Here is a 20,223-nt window from a genome sequence, read left to right as displayed (position 1 = left end):
CCCTATTTAAACCATTGTTGGCCACCTTTATTAACGCCAGGTGATCTCTCGTTAAAACATCAATACAGCCAAAGATGTCGGTATTTCTTTCTCCCCAAATCTTCATTAACTTCACAATACATTTAAGATACTTTAGGTAGGATGATTTGGACATTAAGCACGAAAATGCTAATATAGGTTCAATTGACTTGCATTGGATTTGTGCCACAAATGCTTGAAATTTAGCATTTGAAACAGTGGCCAGGTAAACAAAATCAAAGCATAGATTGCTGTCACCTTGTCCATTGACTGCTTACAGGGTAACGAAACCAATGTCATTTTGTAATTTGGGTGACCTATCCCTTTAAGTTCTGCCCGTTGGTTGCATCGAACGTATCTTTAGAAATTGGACATAGGCCTACCGACTGCCATGTATTGCTTTGCTTTGCCCAAACTTAATCTTAAACAAATTCTAGGTGCATATAATAAGCTTTGTTGTGGTTAATGCTAGTAATTTACCACCAAGTGGCAGCATACATCATTCTGACACGACGTCTGCTTTTCAAACGCTTCAAGTAGGAAGTGATTTCTTCACTTCGCAAGATGAACTATGTAACGTTAGGAGAAAAGTCCAACATTCGTTCATCTTTGACTGGTATAAAACATGTTTGGCTGCGAGTATTTACCAACAATTAGCCGCACTGAAAACCTGCTGGACATCAGGTTATGAGGTAAGTGCGCCGAAGCAAAAGCATATCAACTTTCCACACTGTCAGCTGAACTAATGCGTTGTCATTGTTGAGTTTTATGATGTATTTTAAAAATGATAGTATATTAGTATATTATATCATGTGATTGAAGATATGTAATGTGAAACAACATCTATGTAAGGAATTTATAGTAAGGATGATAGATAAAATGCGTAAATGCTGTTATCAAGTCACATTCCTGGTTTTTACTCCAAATCTATACAAATGAGAAAGTGTTACATGGAATTACAAAGCCATACACCCCAAAGCCCTACACCCCTAGCAAAATTGTGGCAAAAAAGCTCATTCCTCTAAACATCTCATCTCATAGAACGTATAAAAATAAGGTATAGCTTTATCTAACCGAGTAGCAGGCGATCATAGAGATAAGATACAGTGATGCTACTGTCTTGTCTTTACAGCAATGGTGAGGACTTTGGCCTCCTATGGATCTAGATGCAGGGAAATTATTTTATAGAGGCAGGTTTAAGGTTTATGGTGTTGCACTATAAAGAGCAAATACGTGATCTTTCAGGTTTCACAAAGAGGTCCAACACCAAGGTTCTGCTTATAGAGAGAGCAATACAGCTCTAGACAATATCAGTCATACTTGTTCATGTGAAAAAAAAGTGAGAGAATGCATGGCTGATGCCACCTTTTAACAGCAGACTGGGGGTTGTGTTTGTGTTTCTCCCAGCAGATAGGACCATGGTCACTTTCGGACACCCCAATGCCTCCAAGGACACAGAGGCCATCATGCCTCAGGAACAAGAACCGGAGAAGAGAAGATTTCGGTCCCACTCCCAACTATATGGAGCCATCGGGGACAGCATTGGCAATTTAGGAGATACCTGTCCGACTTGTCGGGGAATAGGGCGTATTCCAAGAGGTAGGTGGCCCACTTCAGCCAGACTGACTACTTAGTTGCTCCTGTGACTAACTTACATGTCGATATTGGGACTATTTCCATGTTAGTATTCAAGACTTGCTGATGGGATTCGGGAAGTGTCTTTCTGAAACTATTAATAACCCACACTTGTTTTAAGAGAAGTGAGAGTCACTGTTGTGTGTTGTGTGTAGTAAGGCTGACATGCCAATAGAGCCATATCTGTAACAGTGAAATAATAACCCACCTTACTGTTCTCTGAATAGGACATGATCAGCTAGTGGCAGTCATTCCATGTTCGGACAAAAGACTGAAGCCCAGCCGCACGTAAGTGTGTGTGTGTCTGTTTTTGTGCGTCTGATTGTTTGTGTGTGTGTGTGACTGTGTGATGTGTTTTACCCATACGAGACACTGTATACAGAAAGATTCTCTGTGTGTTTAATCAAAATATAGTATTACGCATAGTTAACTCTTAATTTTCCAGGAAACTCTACGTGTGTATCTCGGTGGTGCTGTGTCTCCTGGTCTGCTGTCTGATCCTCTTCTTCCTCTTCCCACGGAGTATCTCACTATCCCCTGTCGCCGTCCAATCAGTGATGGTCTTCTTCACCCCAGACACTGTTGAAATGCAAGTCATGGTAAGTACGTGACGTATACATGCCACACTCCCTTAGACATCAAAGACAATGTGTGATCACTCATTATTTGGTTCATTGCATGAGGTCAGTGTGATCAAACTGTGTTTCCTCTTCTAGAATGTTTTCAACTTCACCAATGAGAACTTTGCGGAAATGGAAGTCCTGGACTTTGATATGCAAGTGCTGATCGCTGAAACAGTGGTGGGCAGAATCAAGATATCTAATATGACCTCGGTCAAATCACGTTCAGAGAAAGCGGTGAGTGTAATATTGTTGTTTAATATAAGTCATAATGCATCAGGTATCCTAGCGGTTAAAAGCGTTGGGCCAGTAATTGAAAGGTTGCTGGTTTGAATCCCGAGCCGACTAGGTGAAAAATCTGCCGATGTGCCCTAGAGCAAGGCACTTAACCCTAATCGCTCCTTTTAAGTCGCTCTGGATAAGAGCGTCTGCTAAATGACTAAAATATAAAATGACACAATTGTAATACTGTGTCGTGCAAAGCACTTTCCTTTATGGTCCCATATGAAACAGTTTGACCTTCATTTCCAATCTAATTGAGTTTTTTCTGGTCTCCTTTTTTATGTCCGTACAGTATACTGTTGTCATACCCATAATAATTGAGGACCCAGGCCTGAAGTAAGCATGACATTTATTATCACTTACATGTTCAATATCATTACCATCACTACTTCTAAATTAGGAAGGAAATATAGTATTATCTGTGTACATTATAGTACCCTATGTATGTACTCTTGGCTAGGACCTACAGTGCATTCGGAAAGTATTCAGACCACTTGACTTTTTCCACATTTTGTTACGTTACAGCCTTATTCTAAAATTGATTAAATCCCCCCCCCCCCCCCCATCAATTTACACACAATACCCCATAATTGCAAAGCAAAAACAGGTTTTTAGAAATGTTTGCAAAAAAACGTGGAAAAAGTCAAGGGGTCTGAATACTTTCCGAATGCACTGTATATGAATTAAACTTACAGTACATTCTTGGTTTTGTTTTCGAAATATATGATTTTCTTTCTGTTATATGTTTAGGCTAGTAAATGTCTTCATAACTCTTCTGTTTCAGTAATTACTGCAAGTCAACCTCCATAAGGATTCACACCTTGTTCTTGCATTTGCAGTGGGTATCACACTTTTATTTTAAGATATGTTAACTAAAGGACCAACCACAAACACATCCGTCTCACCACATACACTTCAGCATCTGACTACTAGGCTGTAGTATGCCTAGCTTCAATGCTTATCTACAGTATGCCCCATTAACTTCCCATTTCAACATACACTGTATATACAAAAGTATGTGGTCACATCTTCAAATTAGTGGATTCGGAAATTTCAGCCACACCCGTTGCTGACAGGTTTATAAAATCGAGCACACAGCCATGCGATCTCCATGGACAAACAATGGCCTTACTGAAGAGCTCAGTGACTTTCAACATGGCACCGTTATAGGATGCCACCTTTCCAGTTGGTCAAATTTCTGCCCTGTTAGAGCTGCCCCGGTCAACTGTAAGTGCTGTTATTGTGAAATGGAAACGTCTAGGAGCAACAATGGCTCAGCCTCAAAGTGGTATGCCTCACAAGCTCACAGAACGGGACCGCCGAGTGCTGAAGCGCGCAGCGCGTAAAAATGGTCTGTCCTCCGTTGCAACACTCACTACCGAGTTCCAAACTGCCTCTGGAAGCAACGTCAGCACAATAACTGTTAGTCGGGAGCTTCATGAAATGAGTTTCCATGGCCGAGCAGCCGCTCACATGCCTAAGATCACTTTGCGCAATGCCAAGCGTCGGCTGTAGTGGTGTAAAGCTCGCCGCCATTGGACTCTGAAGCAGTGTAAACGCGTTCTCTGGCGTGATGAATCACGCTTCACCATCTGGCAGTCCGACGGATGCCAGGAGAACGCAACCTGCCCGAATGCATAGTGCCAACTGCAAGGTGTGGTGGAGGAGGAATAATGGTCTGGGGCTGTTTTTCATGATTCGGGCTAGGCCCCTTAGTTCCAGTGAAGGCAAATCTTAACGCTACAGCATACAATTACATTCTAGACAATTCTGTGCTTCCAACTTTGTGGCAACAGTTTGGGGAAGGCCCTTTCCTGTTTCAGCATGATAATGCCCCCGTGCACAAAGCGAGGTCCATTCAGAAATGGTTTGTCGAGATCTGTGTGGAAGAACTTGACTAGCCTGCACAGAGCCCTGACCTCAACTCCATTGAACACCTTTGGGATGAATTGGAACGCCGACTGCGAGCCAGGCCTAATCGCCCAACATCAGTTCCCTACCTCAATAATGCTCTTGTGGCTGAATGGATGCAAGTCCCCGCAGCAATGTTCCAACATCTAGTGGAAAGCCTTCCCAGAAGAGTGGAGGCTGTTATAGCAACAAAGGGGGGACCAACTCCATATTAATGCCCATGATTTTGGAATGAGATGTTCAACAAGCAGGTTTCCACATACTTTTGGTCATGTAGTATATCTCAACTGGAACCATCCAGCCACTCACATATCCTATACTTCTAAGAATGATTTACAAAGTAGTTTTGCTGACGATTCTTGTTGTCAGTGGCCTTGAAGACCTTTGGCCAAGTAAACATGTTTTGACCAACTTCTTTCTTCTGAATTTTGCTTTTCAAGACCCAACACGATTGGAGCCAAAATAGGAATGTTTTTAGCCTTTTCAAAACGTGGATGAATTCCCCCTTTCAAGCCACGTGTTCAAAACATGTCACTCATTTGTTTCATGTCCATTTGGGATGAATCAGGCTGTAAACCTAGTACCGTTGTTAACTATAGTCATTCCTTTTAGCTCATAAACCAACCCAATTTACAGTTGTTGCATTTGTTTTATTACCGAAAAAGATAGTCAGGAATAACGGAATAAGAAACGTTTGAACTTTGACCATTTTTCACATTTTGAAACACGAGACTGTGCACTTGCAGTTGAAGATTTCAAAATGCCTGCCTTAATATTCCCTTTTTGTCTTTCACAGAATGACAATGGATGTGTCTTACCTGGCTCACTCGGAGCAGCTGTCCAAAGACACCTTTGAGTACATTGACTGTGGAGCCAACACGACCATCCCCCACCCTATCGGGCAAATTATTTTTGAACGATGAAAGCCTGGCAAAGAGGGATTCCCAAAGTGAAAAGATGTATTATTAACAAGATAGACTTGTCAAAGGGAAATGTATATGTATTGTAGAATATTATTCATTCTAGTATTGTCCTCTGTTCTACCCACATTATTTTCTGTGCAATATTCTTCTAAAGTAGTTTTCTGAATGATTTATGAACTGTGAAAGTACATGTTGGTTGTTTTAACATAATTGTAGGGATTTAGAACATATGAGAGGTGTGATAATGATTCAGAATACAAATTAAATTCCACAAGCCATGTTATGTGTATTTTAAAGTTTACTGCAGTGATATTCAATATGCAATTGGCTTGTAATTCCATGAACCTTCTTATATAACAGGGTAAATAACATTTCCTAAGTGTTACCATGATTTGACTGTGAGAGGAATGGTGCATGTCCCAGTGCATGATGGTTACAGCTACAGATGTTGATGTACTGTAGCGGTGGTTGTTGTTGCCATGGAGAGCCTCTAACAATAAGGTGGTGCTGTCATGCTGTCCTTAGCAACCACTGCTGGGAGTACTGGATGGACTGAAACACATCAAACAACCATCTTCATAAATCTGATGTCATCAACACAGAGTTTTGGATTTGTCCTTTTAGGAAAAAATCAATCTTTGGAAGTTAAATCTAGTTTCTATAATATTATTGAATTTCCCTGTCAATCGTCATAACATGATTAGTAAAAGAAATAGGCCATATTCTACTCTCAATTTCTTAGCTTGAAACAATGAAAGCTGAGCCCATGATAACTGGAGGTCCTATGGTAGTAGAATGGACATGTTTGGCTAAGGTTGCCCCCATAACTCAACAGTGTGTGATGCAAGAACTGAACTCACTGAGTATCTGTTGTCAATCTTGGCACTGTAGCTGTCTTTGTTCGTGTGCACACTTGTAGTGCACACTTTAACCTGCTATAAAGAGAAAAGCATATAGAGAGAGGGTTATAAAGAAGTTAGATTCAGTTAATTGCATGGACATTCATAACCTCTAGCAAGGGATGAGAATACCCTAACCCAGTGGCACATCCAGCACTATAGCGCCTCAGGCTGGCTCTCTACCATCGGAGCTGGTCACTTCACATCCTATAAATCCAAGAGAGAAATAATCTCTTTATATATATTGTTAAGGCTATGTGATGTAGTCTAGATGATTGTGGACTTCACGAAACAGCAGAGGGTGCACCCCCCAATCCACATCGACGTGACCGCAGTGGAGAAGGTGGAAAGCTTCAAGTTCCTTGGCGTACACATCACTGACAAACTGAAATGGTCTGCCCACGCAAACAGTGTGGTGAAGAAGGCGCAACAGGGACATTTGTCTTGGCACCTAAAACCCTCACAAACTTTTACAGATGCACAATTGAATCCTGTCGGGCTGTATCACCGCCTGGTACGGCAACTGCATCGTCCGCAACCGCAGGGCTCTCCAGAGGGTGATGCGGTCTGCCGAACGCATTACCGGGGGCAAACTACCCGCCCTCCAGGACACCTACAGCACCCGATGTCACAGGAAGGCCAAAAATATTGCTCTGTCATTGCTTGTCCATATATGTATATATTCTTAAATTCCATTCCTTACTTAGATTTGTGTGTATTGGGTATATGTTTTGAAATTGTTGGATATTACTTGTTAGATATTACTGCACTGTCGGAGCTAGAAGCACAAGCATTTCGCTACACCTGCAATTACATCTGCTAAACACATGTATGTGACTAATAAAATTTGATTTGATTTGGAGTAACATTGTGACCTTGACTGAAATAGCTACTGTATCAACAATTTCTTACTGTCCTATATGTCTCCTACTTTAATGTCATCGTTGATGATTAAAAGAACAATGGCCCTCCCTGCCTTTATGAGTGATAGTCACGCTGCGTTCAACCACGTTCTGCCTGCGCCCCGCTTCCCAGTGCATGGCTGTCATGTTACAGTAAACCACCCTGGAAGTCTACAGTATTAGACCACACAGCGTAATCTGAGCATGGCAATTACCCTGATTTATGAGTACTCAAGACCCTGGGCACGTTTGAGTGGTAAGGCGAAAGCAACTAACTGTAGGCGAAAGTCGGACACTACCCACTGGGCACAGACTTCAATTCAGTTCCACGTTGGTTCAAATGATGGACATTTTTTTTTATTCAACCAGTGTGTGCCCAGTGGGTAAACACGTTTCCATCCCCAGTTTTTATGCGAGTAAAGTCATACTGTATAAAAAAAAATCACAACAGCTGTGATGGAAACTGGAAGTTTCGGTACAATTGTATAAATGCCTACAGATAATTTGTTCCTTCGACATGGTGGGATAATTTTTGCGTCTGTAAAATTAATTATGTGCGAAATGGCAGAGGAAACCCATTTAACTTGTTTTTTTTTTAATGGGCACTATGTCATCATGCACAGCCTTTTATCCACAACAAGTCAATTAGATGGAAACACATCTCTGGTAGGAAAATGCACATATTGTTTTTATGCAGATTGTAGAACATTCGCATGAAAATCTGTCGCCAATTGAAGGCAAACCTAGTTACTGGTGTGGTTTTCCAACATCACCGCTCAGTGCAACATGGCAGTAGTGTTGCCAGTAACGACGTTTCCATCCACAGTTTTTATGCTAAAAATACTTAATGACTTCATGCCCTTTGAACACATGATTTTTGTAAAGTTCATGCAGTCAAAATGTAGGCGCAAGTTGGCCAATTTTTATACCAATAATGCAACACACTTTGAAAGGCAGTGAATTTGACAAAAGTGATCCACTTGAACGCGCCCCCTATGACGCAATCCTTTATAGCGGCATAAAAACTGCATACACAGATACGTCTAATCACAGAATAGAGTTGAATAGAATAGAATAACTGTTTGCGCAATAATACATAAGACGGCATTGATTATGTTTATAGTAAAACATATTTTTCTCTGTTTAAAAACAAAAATAATATTGTAATTTATGACTTTCCTAAATAAAATAAAAATGCACTTGCCTATGAGCTCTCCAGACAGCAACAACAGGACAGTATCAACAGCCCTTATGAAGACAGATCTGACTGTGCTTCTGATAACATGATAATGACAATGCAAGATTAAACAAAACTGTCTTCAATGAATTCCATTCCATTCTTACCCAGTGTGTGGGTCGTGGTTAGGTTTGACAAAAGGTGGCGCCAAAGTCTGTCCATACCATAGAATTAGGAATTAGACTAATTTATAGGACACTGTGTAGGCCAATGTGTTGTATGGTTATTTTTTGGGCACAGGTGAGGCTAGCGCGTTTTTCCCCTTGGTTTACATTCGCTCTTTTGGAGGTTTTACTATATCATTTCTTCCATCCTAGCCAAATTTCCTCATCTGTTTGCATGTGTCTCTCCTATATCAAGGTATTTTGGTACTTCCCTTATGCAGTACGCTTTTCCCGCGTGCTAACTTTTACTATACCACAGGTCAATATTGTCTATCCTGCCCTCTATCCACCATTCATAGTGACAATAGTGGTATGTGGATTAGTTGTCCAGATCTGCAATAGGCTAACTAGCAATGCAGGGCCGGCTCTAGCCTTTTGGGGGCCCTAAGCGAGATTTGGTTGTGGGGCCCCCCACCTCGCTGCAAAACATTTTAGTGGCCCTTCTCTTGACCGCGGAGAAAAAAATGTCAGCCCACAAGAGCGGAAATTCACTTTTTTTCAGCTGAAAGACGGTGCCCATAGCTTACCGATGATGTTGCACAACGATTTAAGTCAATGAGTCATCATTTTAGTGAAAGTATTATACTGTACATTTGGGGTTGAAGTGGGAAATCCGAAGTAATAACTTCTGATATTTTCTGTGCCAATGCCATGTGTTTCCGCTATGATATGACGTGCTAATACTTTACAGTCTACTTTCTTTTCAGGGCTGGGTTTTATTTGAATGTTACCACCCACCAGCAAGGCATTGTTTATTCATCGGAAACACCTGCAAAGTTCTTCCTCTTCGCGAGCCACGACTGAGCTGAGTAACACAATAGATCATCTTTGGCTGAGCCAAACAGCTTTTCGCCGTAGCCTACACTTGGCCGCCTGATCCATGGAGCAAATTCAAATAGAGGGTGCAAATGTATGTTTTTGCACCACCACCTTTTTACCAGCAAATTATCATAATCCATTAGAAAATGTGTGAAGTTTAAATTAGTTTTGAGCCAGTCTGTATAAAAAATACATATATGACAATTTTATGAATAGTAAAATTGTGTGTGATATTTCAGTAATTTTTTTATACACTGCTCAAAAAAATAAAGGGAACACTTAAACAACACAATGTAACTCCAAGTCAATCACACTTCTGTGAAATCAAACTGTCCACTTAGGAAGCAACACTGATTGACAATAAATGTCACATGCTGTTGTGCAAATGGAATAGACAGTAGGTGGAAATTATAGGCAATTAGCAAGACACCCCCAATAAAGGACTGGTTTTGCAGGTGGTGACCACAGACCACTTCTCAGTTCCTATGCTTCCTGGCTGATGTTTTGGTCACTTTTGAATGCTGGCGGTGCTTTCACTCTAGTGGTAGCATGAGACGGAGTCTACAACCCACACAAGTGGCTCAGGTAGTGCAGCTCATCCAGGATGGCACATCAATGCGAGCTGTGGCAAGAAGGTTTGCTGTGTCTGTCAGCGTAGTGTCCAGAGCATGGAGGCGCTACCAGGAGACAGGCCAGTACATCAGGAGACGTGTAGGAGGCCGTAGGAGGGCAACAACGCAGCAGCAGGACCGCTACCTCCGCCTTTGTGCAAGGAGGAGCAGGAGGAGCACTGCCAGAGCCCTGCAAAATGACCTCCAGCAGGCCACAAATGTGCATGTGTCTGCTCAAACGGTCAGAAACAGACTCCATGAGGGTGGTATGAGGGCCCGATGTCCACAGGTGGGGGTTGTGCTTACAGCCCAACACCGTGCAGGACGTTTGGCATTTGCCAGAGAACACCAAGATTGGCAAATTCGCCACTGGCGCCCTGTGCTCTTCACAGATGAAAGCAGGTTCACACTGAGCACGTGACAGATGTGACAGAGTCTGGAGACGCCGTGGAGAACATTCTGCTGCCTGCAACATCCTCCAGCATGACCGGTTTGGCGGTGGGTCAGTCATGGTGTGGGGTGGCATTTCTTTGGGGGGCCGCACAGCCCTCCATGTGCTCGCCAGAGGTAGCCTGACTGCCATTAGGTACCGAGATGAGATCCTCAGACCCCTTGTGAGACCATATGCTGGTGCGGTTGGCCCTGGGTTCCTCCTAATGCAAGACAATGCTAGACCTCATGTGGCTGGAGTGTGTCAGCAGTTCCTGCAAGAGGAAGGCATTGATGCTATGGACCGCCCGTTCCCCAGACCTGAATCCAATTGAGCACATCTGGGACATCATGTCTCGCTCCATCCACCAACGCCACGTTGCACCACAGACTGTCCAGGAGTTGGCGGATGCTTTAGTCCAGGTCTGGGAGGAGATCCCTCAGGAGACCATTCGTCACCTCATCAGGAGCATGCCCAGGCGTTGTAGGGAGGTCATACAGGCACGTGGAGGCCACACACACTACTGAGCCTCATTTTGACTTGTTTTAAGGACATTACATCAAAGTTGGATCAGCCTGTAGTGTGGTTTTCCACTTTAATTTTGAGGGTGACTCCAAATCCAGACCTCCGTGGGTTGATACATTTGATTTCCATTGATAATTTTTGTGTGATTTTGTTGTCAGCACATTCAACTATGTAAAGAAAAAAGTATTTAATAAGATTATTTCATTCATTCAGATCTAGGATGTGTTATTTTAGTGTTCCCTTTATTTTTTTGAGCAGTGTATATACATTTGCAAACATTTCTAAAAAAACAGTTTTTGATTTGTCATTATGGGGTATTGATGAGGTGGAAAAAAAACAATTTAATCAATTTTAGAATAAGGCTGTAATGTAACAAAATGTGAAAAAAGTCAAGGGGTCTGAATACTTTCCGAATGCACTGTATATTACAATTTTATAACTGGTAGAATTGTGTGATACGATTGCATTCTGGAACCCCGCTCCGCCCAAAATGAATGGTTTGACCATGCTCCACTGCTTTGATTGGTGCAGCTAGAAATCAGAAGTCTTTATGCTATAATGAAAAGGCATGTGCGAAAGAAAACTCCATGAACTTGTTTATCAATTTTGTGCTTTTGTTACATTTGTATTAGTGTTTCATTTCGTGTCAGATATGCTCAGGGTGTTGTTACATATAATTTGCGGCATGCAGCATGAGCAAAGTCATTGTAACCTATCATTTCACTTCCCCTAACTTTGAGAACCACGGCATGAGCCGGCCCAGTGTTGGGGAGTAGTGAACTATATTTAGTTCAATTTAATTACATTTTGCAGTAGCTTGGCGGTAGTTTAACTAAATTCAAATCTTGGTAGCGTTTTTAGTAGTTCATTTTTAGTAGTTAACGTGATGGAAACCCGGCAGGTAGCTTAGTGGTTAAGAGCGTTGTGCCAGTAACCGAAAGGTCGCTGGTTCTAATCCCCGAGCCGACTAGGTGAAAAATCTGTCGATGTGCCCTTGAGCAAGGCACTTAACCCTAATTGCTCATGTAAATCGCTCTAGATAAGAGCGTCTGCTAAATGACATAAATGTATTTTCTGTTTGTCGAGATTGGTATAGTCTATTTATTGTGGTGTAGAAAACACAGACCATGATACCGAAGTTGCTATGCCTTGTTTATTGGTTGTGCAGTGCATTGGCACAGAAACCTGTTGGTGGAAAATGTGTTGCATATATTTTATATAATAATAAATATGGCTACAAAATGTTGAAAATTTGATTTCCCCCTAGCTGATCATTGCCTGTAGCCGGTTCTGATCTTAGTGTAATAAAACATGCAGGGAGTGCGCTTGTCCTTGGTGGTCGTCGAACCCTCAACCTCCTGGCCCGTAGCCCTGACATCGACTGTGCCACAAAAGCATGCTGACATTTATAAACACAGGGTCGCTACAGTTATTATTTTTGGTCATAAACATTATGGGGGAAGGGGGAGGCGAAGGTCATGTGAAAATACTGTATGTTTAACGTTGTAAATTTCCAACTGTCGCTTATGTGTATGAAACCAAAGACCTAAAATACCAGACCAGCAGGGGAGTAGATTATTTAGTGACGTCACCTCGGGTTCTCGTTCTAGCAGTTGTGCGCGCTATTCCACTCCACTGCTAACTGCTCCATCAGTGCAGCGAGCGGACGGACAGATATGAGCGCGCAGAGATATTTGGATGTATGAATATATGGATGTATTCGCTACGCTAGGATTATGAAATGTTTGTACATTCAAGAGGTCTAGAAGGTAAATATATTTGACAATAGTTTTGATCAGGTTATTATAAGATTTTGCACAGATATAGAGAGATAGGGTATCTTACTGGGATGAAATCTGAGTTGTAATGCTATGTACAAGGTTGGTTATAGCGGTTTCATTCCAGTAAAATGTCTCACTCATAAAAGGCAAATCTGCAGTTTTATCACATATTTAATTCCTCAGAATGGTGCCAGAATTACAGTCAGGCTATTTTCTTCTATCTGATGTTCTCACAATTAGTGAGTTGGGATGGCAGCACTGACGTTTTTTTTTTATAACAGCCTATGGAGAAAATATGGGTTGTGTTTATTGAAGATATGTGTTTTTCTTTAGAAACAAAAGCCTCATAAAAACTATTGGATTATAACCCCAATCATATCCCGGCATTAACTGCATTCAATGTGCAAAAGCTCATTCATATTCAACTTGGAAGCAATGTGCCCCAAGACAGCCATTAGGGTTTGACTGTATTAGTGGCAAAATACATCTATAACAACCAGCCACCAATTTCATGTTGTCAGCCATACCGCTCCTTACAGTTTTAAACCCAAACCAACATTTATCTTGATAAATTCAGAATTAAAATGTGCTGTCTGTACATTTCCTATGACAAACAATTAAATTGACCTTGTCTTAGGCTATGGCTGTTATGGTTGTGGTTTTATTCCAACAAAGAATAACCAATTGGTCTCAATTTTTTGCTTGGCTAGTTGCAATTCAATTGAATAAGAAATTGCATTAATCATTTATCAGTTTGATTATATGTAAACACATCAACTAACCATAGAAGCAATCATTAATGTGTTGTATTACAGTGTCTAATGACATTTTCTGTCTGTGTCATTGTTTATTATTGTGTAATAGCACCTGTAGTGAGACCTGTCAATCTCATTGTCTAGTCTTTAAATAGTAACTAATTGTTGTGTTTGTGTTTTGATAAGGTCCACAGTCCTGCATCCATCCAGTCTGCCACCTCCACCTTCGAAGAGGGTGCCAATGCCAACCTATTAGAAAGGATTAACCAGAATTTGCCACCTCACCTACATAGGTGAGAACATCCCATCGCCATGGGGAACCAGCTGACCGAGATAGCCCCCAACACCCATTTCCTGCAAAACTTCCAGTCCTTGCATGTGGTGGTGATCGGCCTGGATGCGGCTGGCAAAACCTCTCTGCTGTACAGACTGAAACTCAAGGAGTTTGTCAAGACCATCCCGACCAAGGGCTTTAACACAGAGAAGATCAAGTTAGCGGTGGGCCGCTCGCGGGCCACCACCTTCCAGGTCTGGGACGTAGGTGGCCAGGAGAAGCTGCGACCCCTGTGGAAGTCGTACACGAGGCAGACCGACGGCATGGTGTTCGTGGTGGACTCCACTGAGGCCGAGCGCATGGAGGAGGCCAAGGTGGAGCTTCACAAGATCACCCGTACCTCGGAGAACCAGGGGGTGCCCGTCCTGGTGCTGGCCAACAAGCAGGACCTGGCCTCGGCTCTGTCTGTGAGCGAGGTTGAGAAGGCCCTGGCTGTTCATGAACTGAATGCCTCCACCCTGCACCACGTACAGAGCTGCAGCGCCGTGGATGGACGGGGCCTACAACCAGGCCTAGAGAAACTCTACGAGATGATCCTGATGAGGAAGAAGATGGTGAAACACAACAAACATAGAAAGAGATAAGCCTTTGGTTGTTCTGGTTTATAGGGACATTTATGTACTGACTATGTGACTCTTTGAACGGAAGTTCCGTCCCTTTAAATAAAAGGGAGGGCTTTTTGTCAAACAAAGGACCAATTCCAGATGGCCCAGGGGTCAGGATAAATGGATTTGTCCTTTATGTGACATGCAGTATCGATACACTGTGTCTTTCATACCTTTTATTAGCCACGCAGCTGCCCCTTGGATGCAAGAAATCTGTAATAGCCACGATAGGCTGTAGCTGCCTATGACATATTTTATCACACAAAGTTGCACTCACTTGTTTTACACCACAGTACATTAGAAATATGACACTGAACTTTAAACTCTGAACTCTGGATTTGAACAAAGACACATTTTATATGATATGAAGCTAAATCGTATTGATATCAAATGGGGCACCAAGGCGATTACGGTATTATTTATTTTGGTAGCTTTTGAAAGAACAATTCGAAGTGCATTCCCCTTATGCACAGAGGTTAAGTTTCAGTTGGATTCACCGACTGTTTTTACAAGTTGTAAAATGTTTGTAACACTGAATAATTAATAAATCAACACACTGTATTAAATATATGTTGCTATCTGTTGAGACAATATCATAGTGTAAAGCTAACACAGTATGCATTTTAATGGGGCTTCCTATTGCCATCCTTTAACAACATACAGATATCTTCAAATCAAATCAAATTGTATTCGTCACATGCTTCGTAAACAACAGATGTGGACTAACAGTGAAATGCTTACTTACAATGCAGAGAGAAAATAAATAAATATTAGAAAAGTAATAATACGTAATAATAAAAGTAATAATAGATACACAATGAGTAATGATAACTTGGTTATATACAAGGGGTACCAGTACCGAGTCGATGTGCAGTGGTACGAGGTAATTGAGGTAGATATGTACATATAACCGTAGCAGAAGCGTATGTGATGAGTCAAAAAACGTAGTGGAAAAAGGGTGAATTCATATAGTCCAGGTAGCCATTTGGTTAACTATTTAACTACATAAGTATGTAGCACTCTTATGGCTTGGGGGTAGAAGCTGTTCAGGGTCCTGTTGGTTCCAGACTTGGTTCATCGGTAACGCTTGCTGTGCGGTAGCAGAGAGAACAGTCTATGACTTGGGTGGCTGGAGTCTTTGACCACTTTTAGGGCCTTCCTCTGACACCGCCTGGTATAGAGGTGCTGGATGGCAGGGAATGCAAAAGAGATTGCGTCATCTGTGGATCTGTTTGGGCGGTATGTGAATTGGAGTGGTGTCTGGGATGATGGTGTCTGGAATGATGGTGTTGATGTGAGCCATGACAAGCCTTTCAAAGCACTTCATGGCAACAGATGTGAGTGCTATGAGGCGATAGTCATTCAGACAGGTTACCATGGCGTTTTTGGGTACAGGGACTATGGTGGTCTGCTTGAAATATGTCGGTATTACAGACTGGGTCATTGAGAGGTTGAAAATGTCAGTGAAGACACTTGCCAGCTGGTCAGCGCATGCTCTGAGTACGAGTCCTGGTAATCCGTCTGTTGAACGTTAACCTGTTTAAAGGTCTTATTCATATCGGCTACGGAGAGCGTGATCGCACAGTCATCCGGAACAGCTGGTGCTCTCAAGCATTGTTCAGTGTTGCTTGCCTCGAAGAGAGCATAGACGGCATTTAGCTATCTTAATTTGATCACGCATTAGGAAATGCTAATGTAACGTATTTGAGGTGTAGAATGCTTTGAAAGTTTGTAATTTCCACATTAACATTTCAGACTTGATTTATCCTAACTGAAAATGCATAAACCCCTAGAAAAATGTCCATTAATTATAATCCACATAATAATTCACATGTCCTGTTTCTGCAGGATTATTTTCCTGCTGTGGTCAAACTGGTCAAATTAAGATAGCAGATCTTTAGGCCCTAGACATTTTAATAGGTGTGGAAGGCTGCGGCAAAAATGTCCTTTCAGGTATGAATCTAATTTGGTTTATTCACAGTGCAGAGAGCTATATGATGGAAAGGTTATTCAAAACTCAAATCCTGCCCTGGGGTGATGTACTGAATTGGACTACTTTTCACTTCTGTACTATAGATAGACATCATACAGCTTCTCCTTATGATAGTCTCACTACCAGTGCCTAGGCAAAGGGAATGTCCTACCGCAAATCCGCCAGCACTGAAAGAGCAAAGTTCACCATACTCCCATAGAAAGAATAAGTAATATTGCTTAAGAGAACAAGCGCTACTGTTGTTTACCGTTTCATATGCATTCCTACTGCTCTCTAGTATGTTCTCCACTATTTGCATTATATTCCTTGGCATAAAGACACCTGTAATAATGATATGAAGGGCTCCTTGCCTCAAGTATCTCTTATCCTCTATTAATGTCTGAGTCAGAAAATGGGCTATGGAGAGCAGCACCCACCCCCAGTTCAAATCCATTTACATTGATTTCCACCTCAGCTAGGCTGCCAGCTGCTTACATTGTAATTAAATCAATTAGTAGTGTGGTTGTGGCAACTTGTGGGCAGAATCAAACAACTTCTGGGAATAATAAAGATTGATAGCAGTGGGCTTTGGCGACTATGGCAGAGCTACAATAGGAACCTCCTGAGTCAGTAATGAATGTGATCGGTCATCCTATAGAGCTGACTCACCAATATGCATAGAATGCATGCGATTGCATACCTCAAGTAGAGGCTTTGGATTTGATCAGACGAAAGTGTACACTTTGGATCTTGTGGATCTTGTGTATTCTTAATTATAAACACAATAGTGAAAATTAATTAAAGGAGGACTTTAAGGACAGGGTCGGATTACCGAAACGGGCACACAGGGGGGCCCACAGATACTGTAGCATATGATAGCAAAATGTGTAGAATAGCAGGAAATTAGCTTTAACATGGCTAAATGTTCTCTCATCCTCATGGCAAAATGTGTCGAAATGCAGGAAATTAGTTTTAAAATGGCCAAATGTTCTCTCTGCCTCATGGCATAATGTGTAGAATAGCAGGACATTAGCTTTAAAATGGCTAAATGTTCTCTCAGCCTCATGGCAAAATGTGTAGAATAGCAAGAAATTTGCTTTAAAACGGCTAAATGTTCTCTCAGCCTCATGGCAAAATGTGTCGAATAGCAGGAAATTAGCTTTAAAACTGGGGGTAGAATGTAAATGACCAGCTAATTGAATGTTATAGCGGATAAGACACAAGCCCCCTGCCCAAAAAGTCAAATTAAGAAGAGACACTACTGTCTCTAAGACCTAGAGCAAACAAACATGCACACTCCCTCCCCTACTGTGCTAGATACAGATACATACTGGCTGCCAAATAAATATGCTTTATTCTTAATCCAACTACAATTTTGGAATTAGTCCTTAATGAAGAAACAACAACAATCTTTAATATTATTCAGTCCTCATTATTTTTGCGAAGATGTTGTTTTGTTTAAGTGCACTCAACTATAAAGAAATATATTTGGCAGATGGAACATTGGTTGAAGCTGATAAAATCACAGGTTTTCTCAAGATAGAGATTCTAGAGGGAAATCCAGCAAACTGAACAATACTCCCAATTGAAAATGTTTGCTATTTTTGGACTTTTCTATCACTGTTCTCTCCTAAAGGGTTTCTTTTTTTAATCCATTTGTGTCTGTCCCAAATTCCATAATGTACTGTAAACCCATTGGCCAATTTCCAGATATTAAGTTATGCAGTGAACAATGAACCAATCTACATTCCCATGCATTGATAATGTGCATTCTGCCAGCTAAGTGTTCCTGCTTCTATATATACACAGTAGGATACAGCAACCTTACCACAACCTTATAACAACCTTACCACAACCTTATAACAACCTGATAACAACCTTAGCCGATGCTGATTTGCAATGCAAAAGTCTGTTGGCTACCAACAACAGTCTCTAGAGTCTGGGCCTCTGCACATTGACACAAACCATGACTGTGACCTGCATGATCTTACACACCAAGTTATTCACAACAATCTGTTCATTAAAACTTCTGAGGGGTATTTGTGGAGTCATCCTGACACAACAGCTGGTAACTGGAATTCATTAGCCTAACCTCAGAAAGGAAGTTGCTAAACTTACAGATAGAGTATTTCTCGTCTATGAGAACTTCAATGACTTCAAATGGCAAATATTTGAATTTTGAATGCATGGATATCACTAGTTTTAATATAAACCCAGGAGAAATGAATGCCTCTTCAAAAAGGTAGCATCATTTCAATATTATACGCTTGTTTGGCTTAGTTAATGCCTCTAATGAGAAAGGGATCCTGCGGCAGATGTAAATACGTTCTCTCTCCTTCAACCTCATTCGTTCTCCAATGCTGGCTCGTTTGCTAGGAGAAACACAAGAGAGGGAGCTTGCAGGATTACGGGGGATTAAGCCGAGGAGTCACGAGCTGACAGGTGGATCCGTAAAATAATTTTGTACTCTTCGAAGACCGGCTTATCCAATATCCAGATGTTTCAGCCTGGTATTCCCCCTCTATCGCCCACCTCTGTCTTACTGTATTCTCCCCTCAGGTTGAATTCTCATTGCATTGCATTGTTTGTGATACTGTCTTCTACAACCCTGTCCGAGATACTAATATAAAAAATAAAGATTTCAGGCACAAAAGCTCTGTAAGGATATGCAGTTACTCAGTGCAGCAAGTCCAGCTTCTAAGTTTCCAGACAGCAGTGTGCATTTGGAGACAATACCACATAAACTTGAGCGCCTCAATGGTTTGCCGTGTTTTTTCCAGAGTGTTTTATCACAAAGATTGCTAAGGTTCAGAGGAGCCCCTCTTTGGAATGGCAAGAAACTCCAACTGGCCTAGACATAATTCTAATTCACCACGGTAACCGTGAGGCACTCACCAATCGTTGACCTGAGAGGGCAGAGGCAGGGGTTGAATTGATTTTGTGGTTGGATTTCCAAATTGTCCATTTCAGCCGGGGTTACCAAGGGGCCAGCAGGATTTCAAAGAAGCTCCAATGAATACTCAGACCCCTACTCCAGCTTGTGGTAATATTGGTCTAAATCTATGTGAAAATATCTTGGATTTCACTGATATTGGGATTGAAGAAAGCATGCTGACGTAGAGCTGGTGGTGAAAGTGGTCTTAATAATAAAATAAATAATATGCCATTTAGCAGACGCTTTTATCCAAAGCGACTTACAGTCGTGCGTGCATACATTTTTGTGTATGGGTGGTCCCGGGGATCGAACCCACTACCTTGGCGTTACAAGCGCCGTGCTCTACCAGCTGAGCTACAGAGGACCATGTCTTGTATGACAACTTGTGTGTATTGAAGGGTTTTCAGGGTGAGAGAGGGACACTGAGGTTTATCACTTAGTGGCTGACGTTAGAAGGCTGGATTAATCGTAGCTTTTTTCCCAAAGGCCCATAAAGGTGCCACTCTGGGCTCAATGAGAGTACACTCTTAGAAAAAAAAAGGTGCTATCTAGAACCAAGAAGGGTTCTTCAAACTGTCCCTATAGGATAACCCTTTGAAGAACCCCTTTTGGGTTCCATGTAGAACCCTCTCCACAAGGGTTCTAATGTATATGGAACCCAAAAGAGTTCTACCTGGAACCCAAAAGGGTTCTACCTGGAACCAAAAAAGGGTTATCCTATGGGGACAGCCTCAGAACCCTTTTGGGACCCTTTTTTCTAAGAGTGTAGGGGCTATAGCCAGTAGGGGAAGGAGTGATGGGAAAAAAATGAGTCCCAAAGGTGCTTGGGAGCTTGGGTCATAAATTCACTATGAGCGTATACAGT

General features: G+C 41.8%; 2 protein-coding genes across 3 annotated transcripts; both read left to right on the top strand.

Moving 5' to 3' along the window:
* Nucleotides 1–536: 536 nt before the first annotated feature.
* Nucleotides 537–5,669, top strand: LOC311131970 (transmembrane protein 106B-like). Of its 2 annotated transcripts, none has more exons than XM_084165116.1 (8): nucleotides 537–710; nucleotides 1,429–1,617; nucleotides 1,881–1,941; nucleotides 2,099–2,252; nucleotides 2,370–2,510; nucleotides 2,848–2,891; nucleotides 3,340–3,393; nucleotides 5,263–5,669. In XM_084165116.1, exons 2-8 carry the CDS (start codon nucleotides 1,437–1,439, stop codon nucleotides 5,387–5,389), a joined length of 762 nt encoding a protein of 253 aa, XP_084021242.1. In that variant the 5' UTR covers nucleotides 537–710; nucleotides 1,429–1,436; the 3' UTR covers nucleotides 5,390–5,669. The 2 variants fall into 2 exon arrangements, with proteins under 2 accessions (XP_084021242.1, XP_084021241.1); XM_084165115.1 differs by having other exon boundaries at nucleotides 553–710; nucleotides 1,426–1,617.
* Nucleotides 5,670–12,669: 7,000 nt separating this feature from the next.
* LOC311127501 (ADP-ribosylation factor-like protein 4D) lies at nucleotides 12,670–14,856 on the top strand. Its single transcript, XM_084159324.1, has 2 exons — nucleotides 12,670–12,745; nucleotides 13,699–14,856. Exon 2 carries the CDS (start codon nucleotides 13,825–13,827, stop codon nucleotides 14,428–14,430), a length of 606 nt encoding a protein of 201 aa, XP_084015450.1. The 5' UTR covers nucleotides 12,670–12,745; nucleotides 13,699–13,824; the 3' UTR covers nucleotides 14,431–14,856.
* Nucleotides 14,857–20,223: the final 5,367 nt, after the last annotated feature.

The sequence above is a fragment of the Coregonus lavaretus genome (assembly GCF_964263955.1).
Source record: "Coregonus lavaretus genome assembly, chromosome: 1".
Taxonomy (NCBI): domain Eukaryota; kingdom Metazoa; phylum Chordata; class Actinopteri; order Salmoniformes; family Salmonidae; genus Coregonus; species Coregonus lavaretus.
The sequence above is the reverse complement of the archived record's forward strand: the minus strand, read 5'-3'. Positions and strand labels throughout refer to the sequence as shown.

Excerpts from the sequence above, each read along its gene's own strand:
- LOC311131970 (XM_084165116.1), top strand. The coding sequence starts at position 1,437 with ATGGTCACTTTCGGACACCCCAATGCCTCCAAGGACACAGAGGCCATC. Across the intron at positions 1,942-2,098 it reads AGACTGAAGCCCAGCCGCAC|GAAACTCTACGTGTGTATCT; the intron begins GTAAGTGTGTGT and ends TTAATTTTCCAG. Across the intron at positions 2,253-2,369 it reads CTGTTGAAATGCAAGTCATG|AATGTTTTCAACTTCACCAA; the intron begins GTAAGTACGTGA and ends TTCCTCTTCTAG.
- LOC311127501 (XM_084159324.1), top strand. The coding sequence starts at position 13,825 with ATGGGGAACCAGCTGACCGAGATAGCCCCCAACACCCATTTCCTGCAA.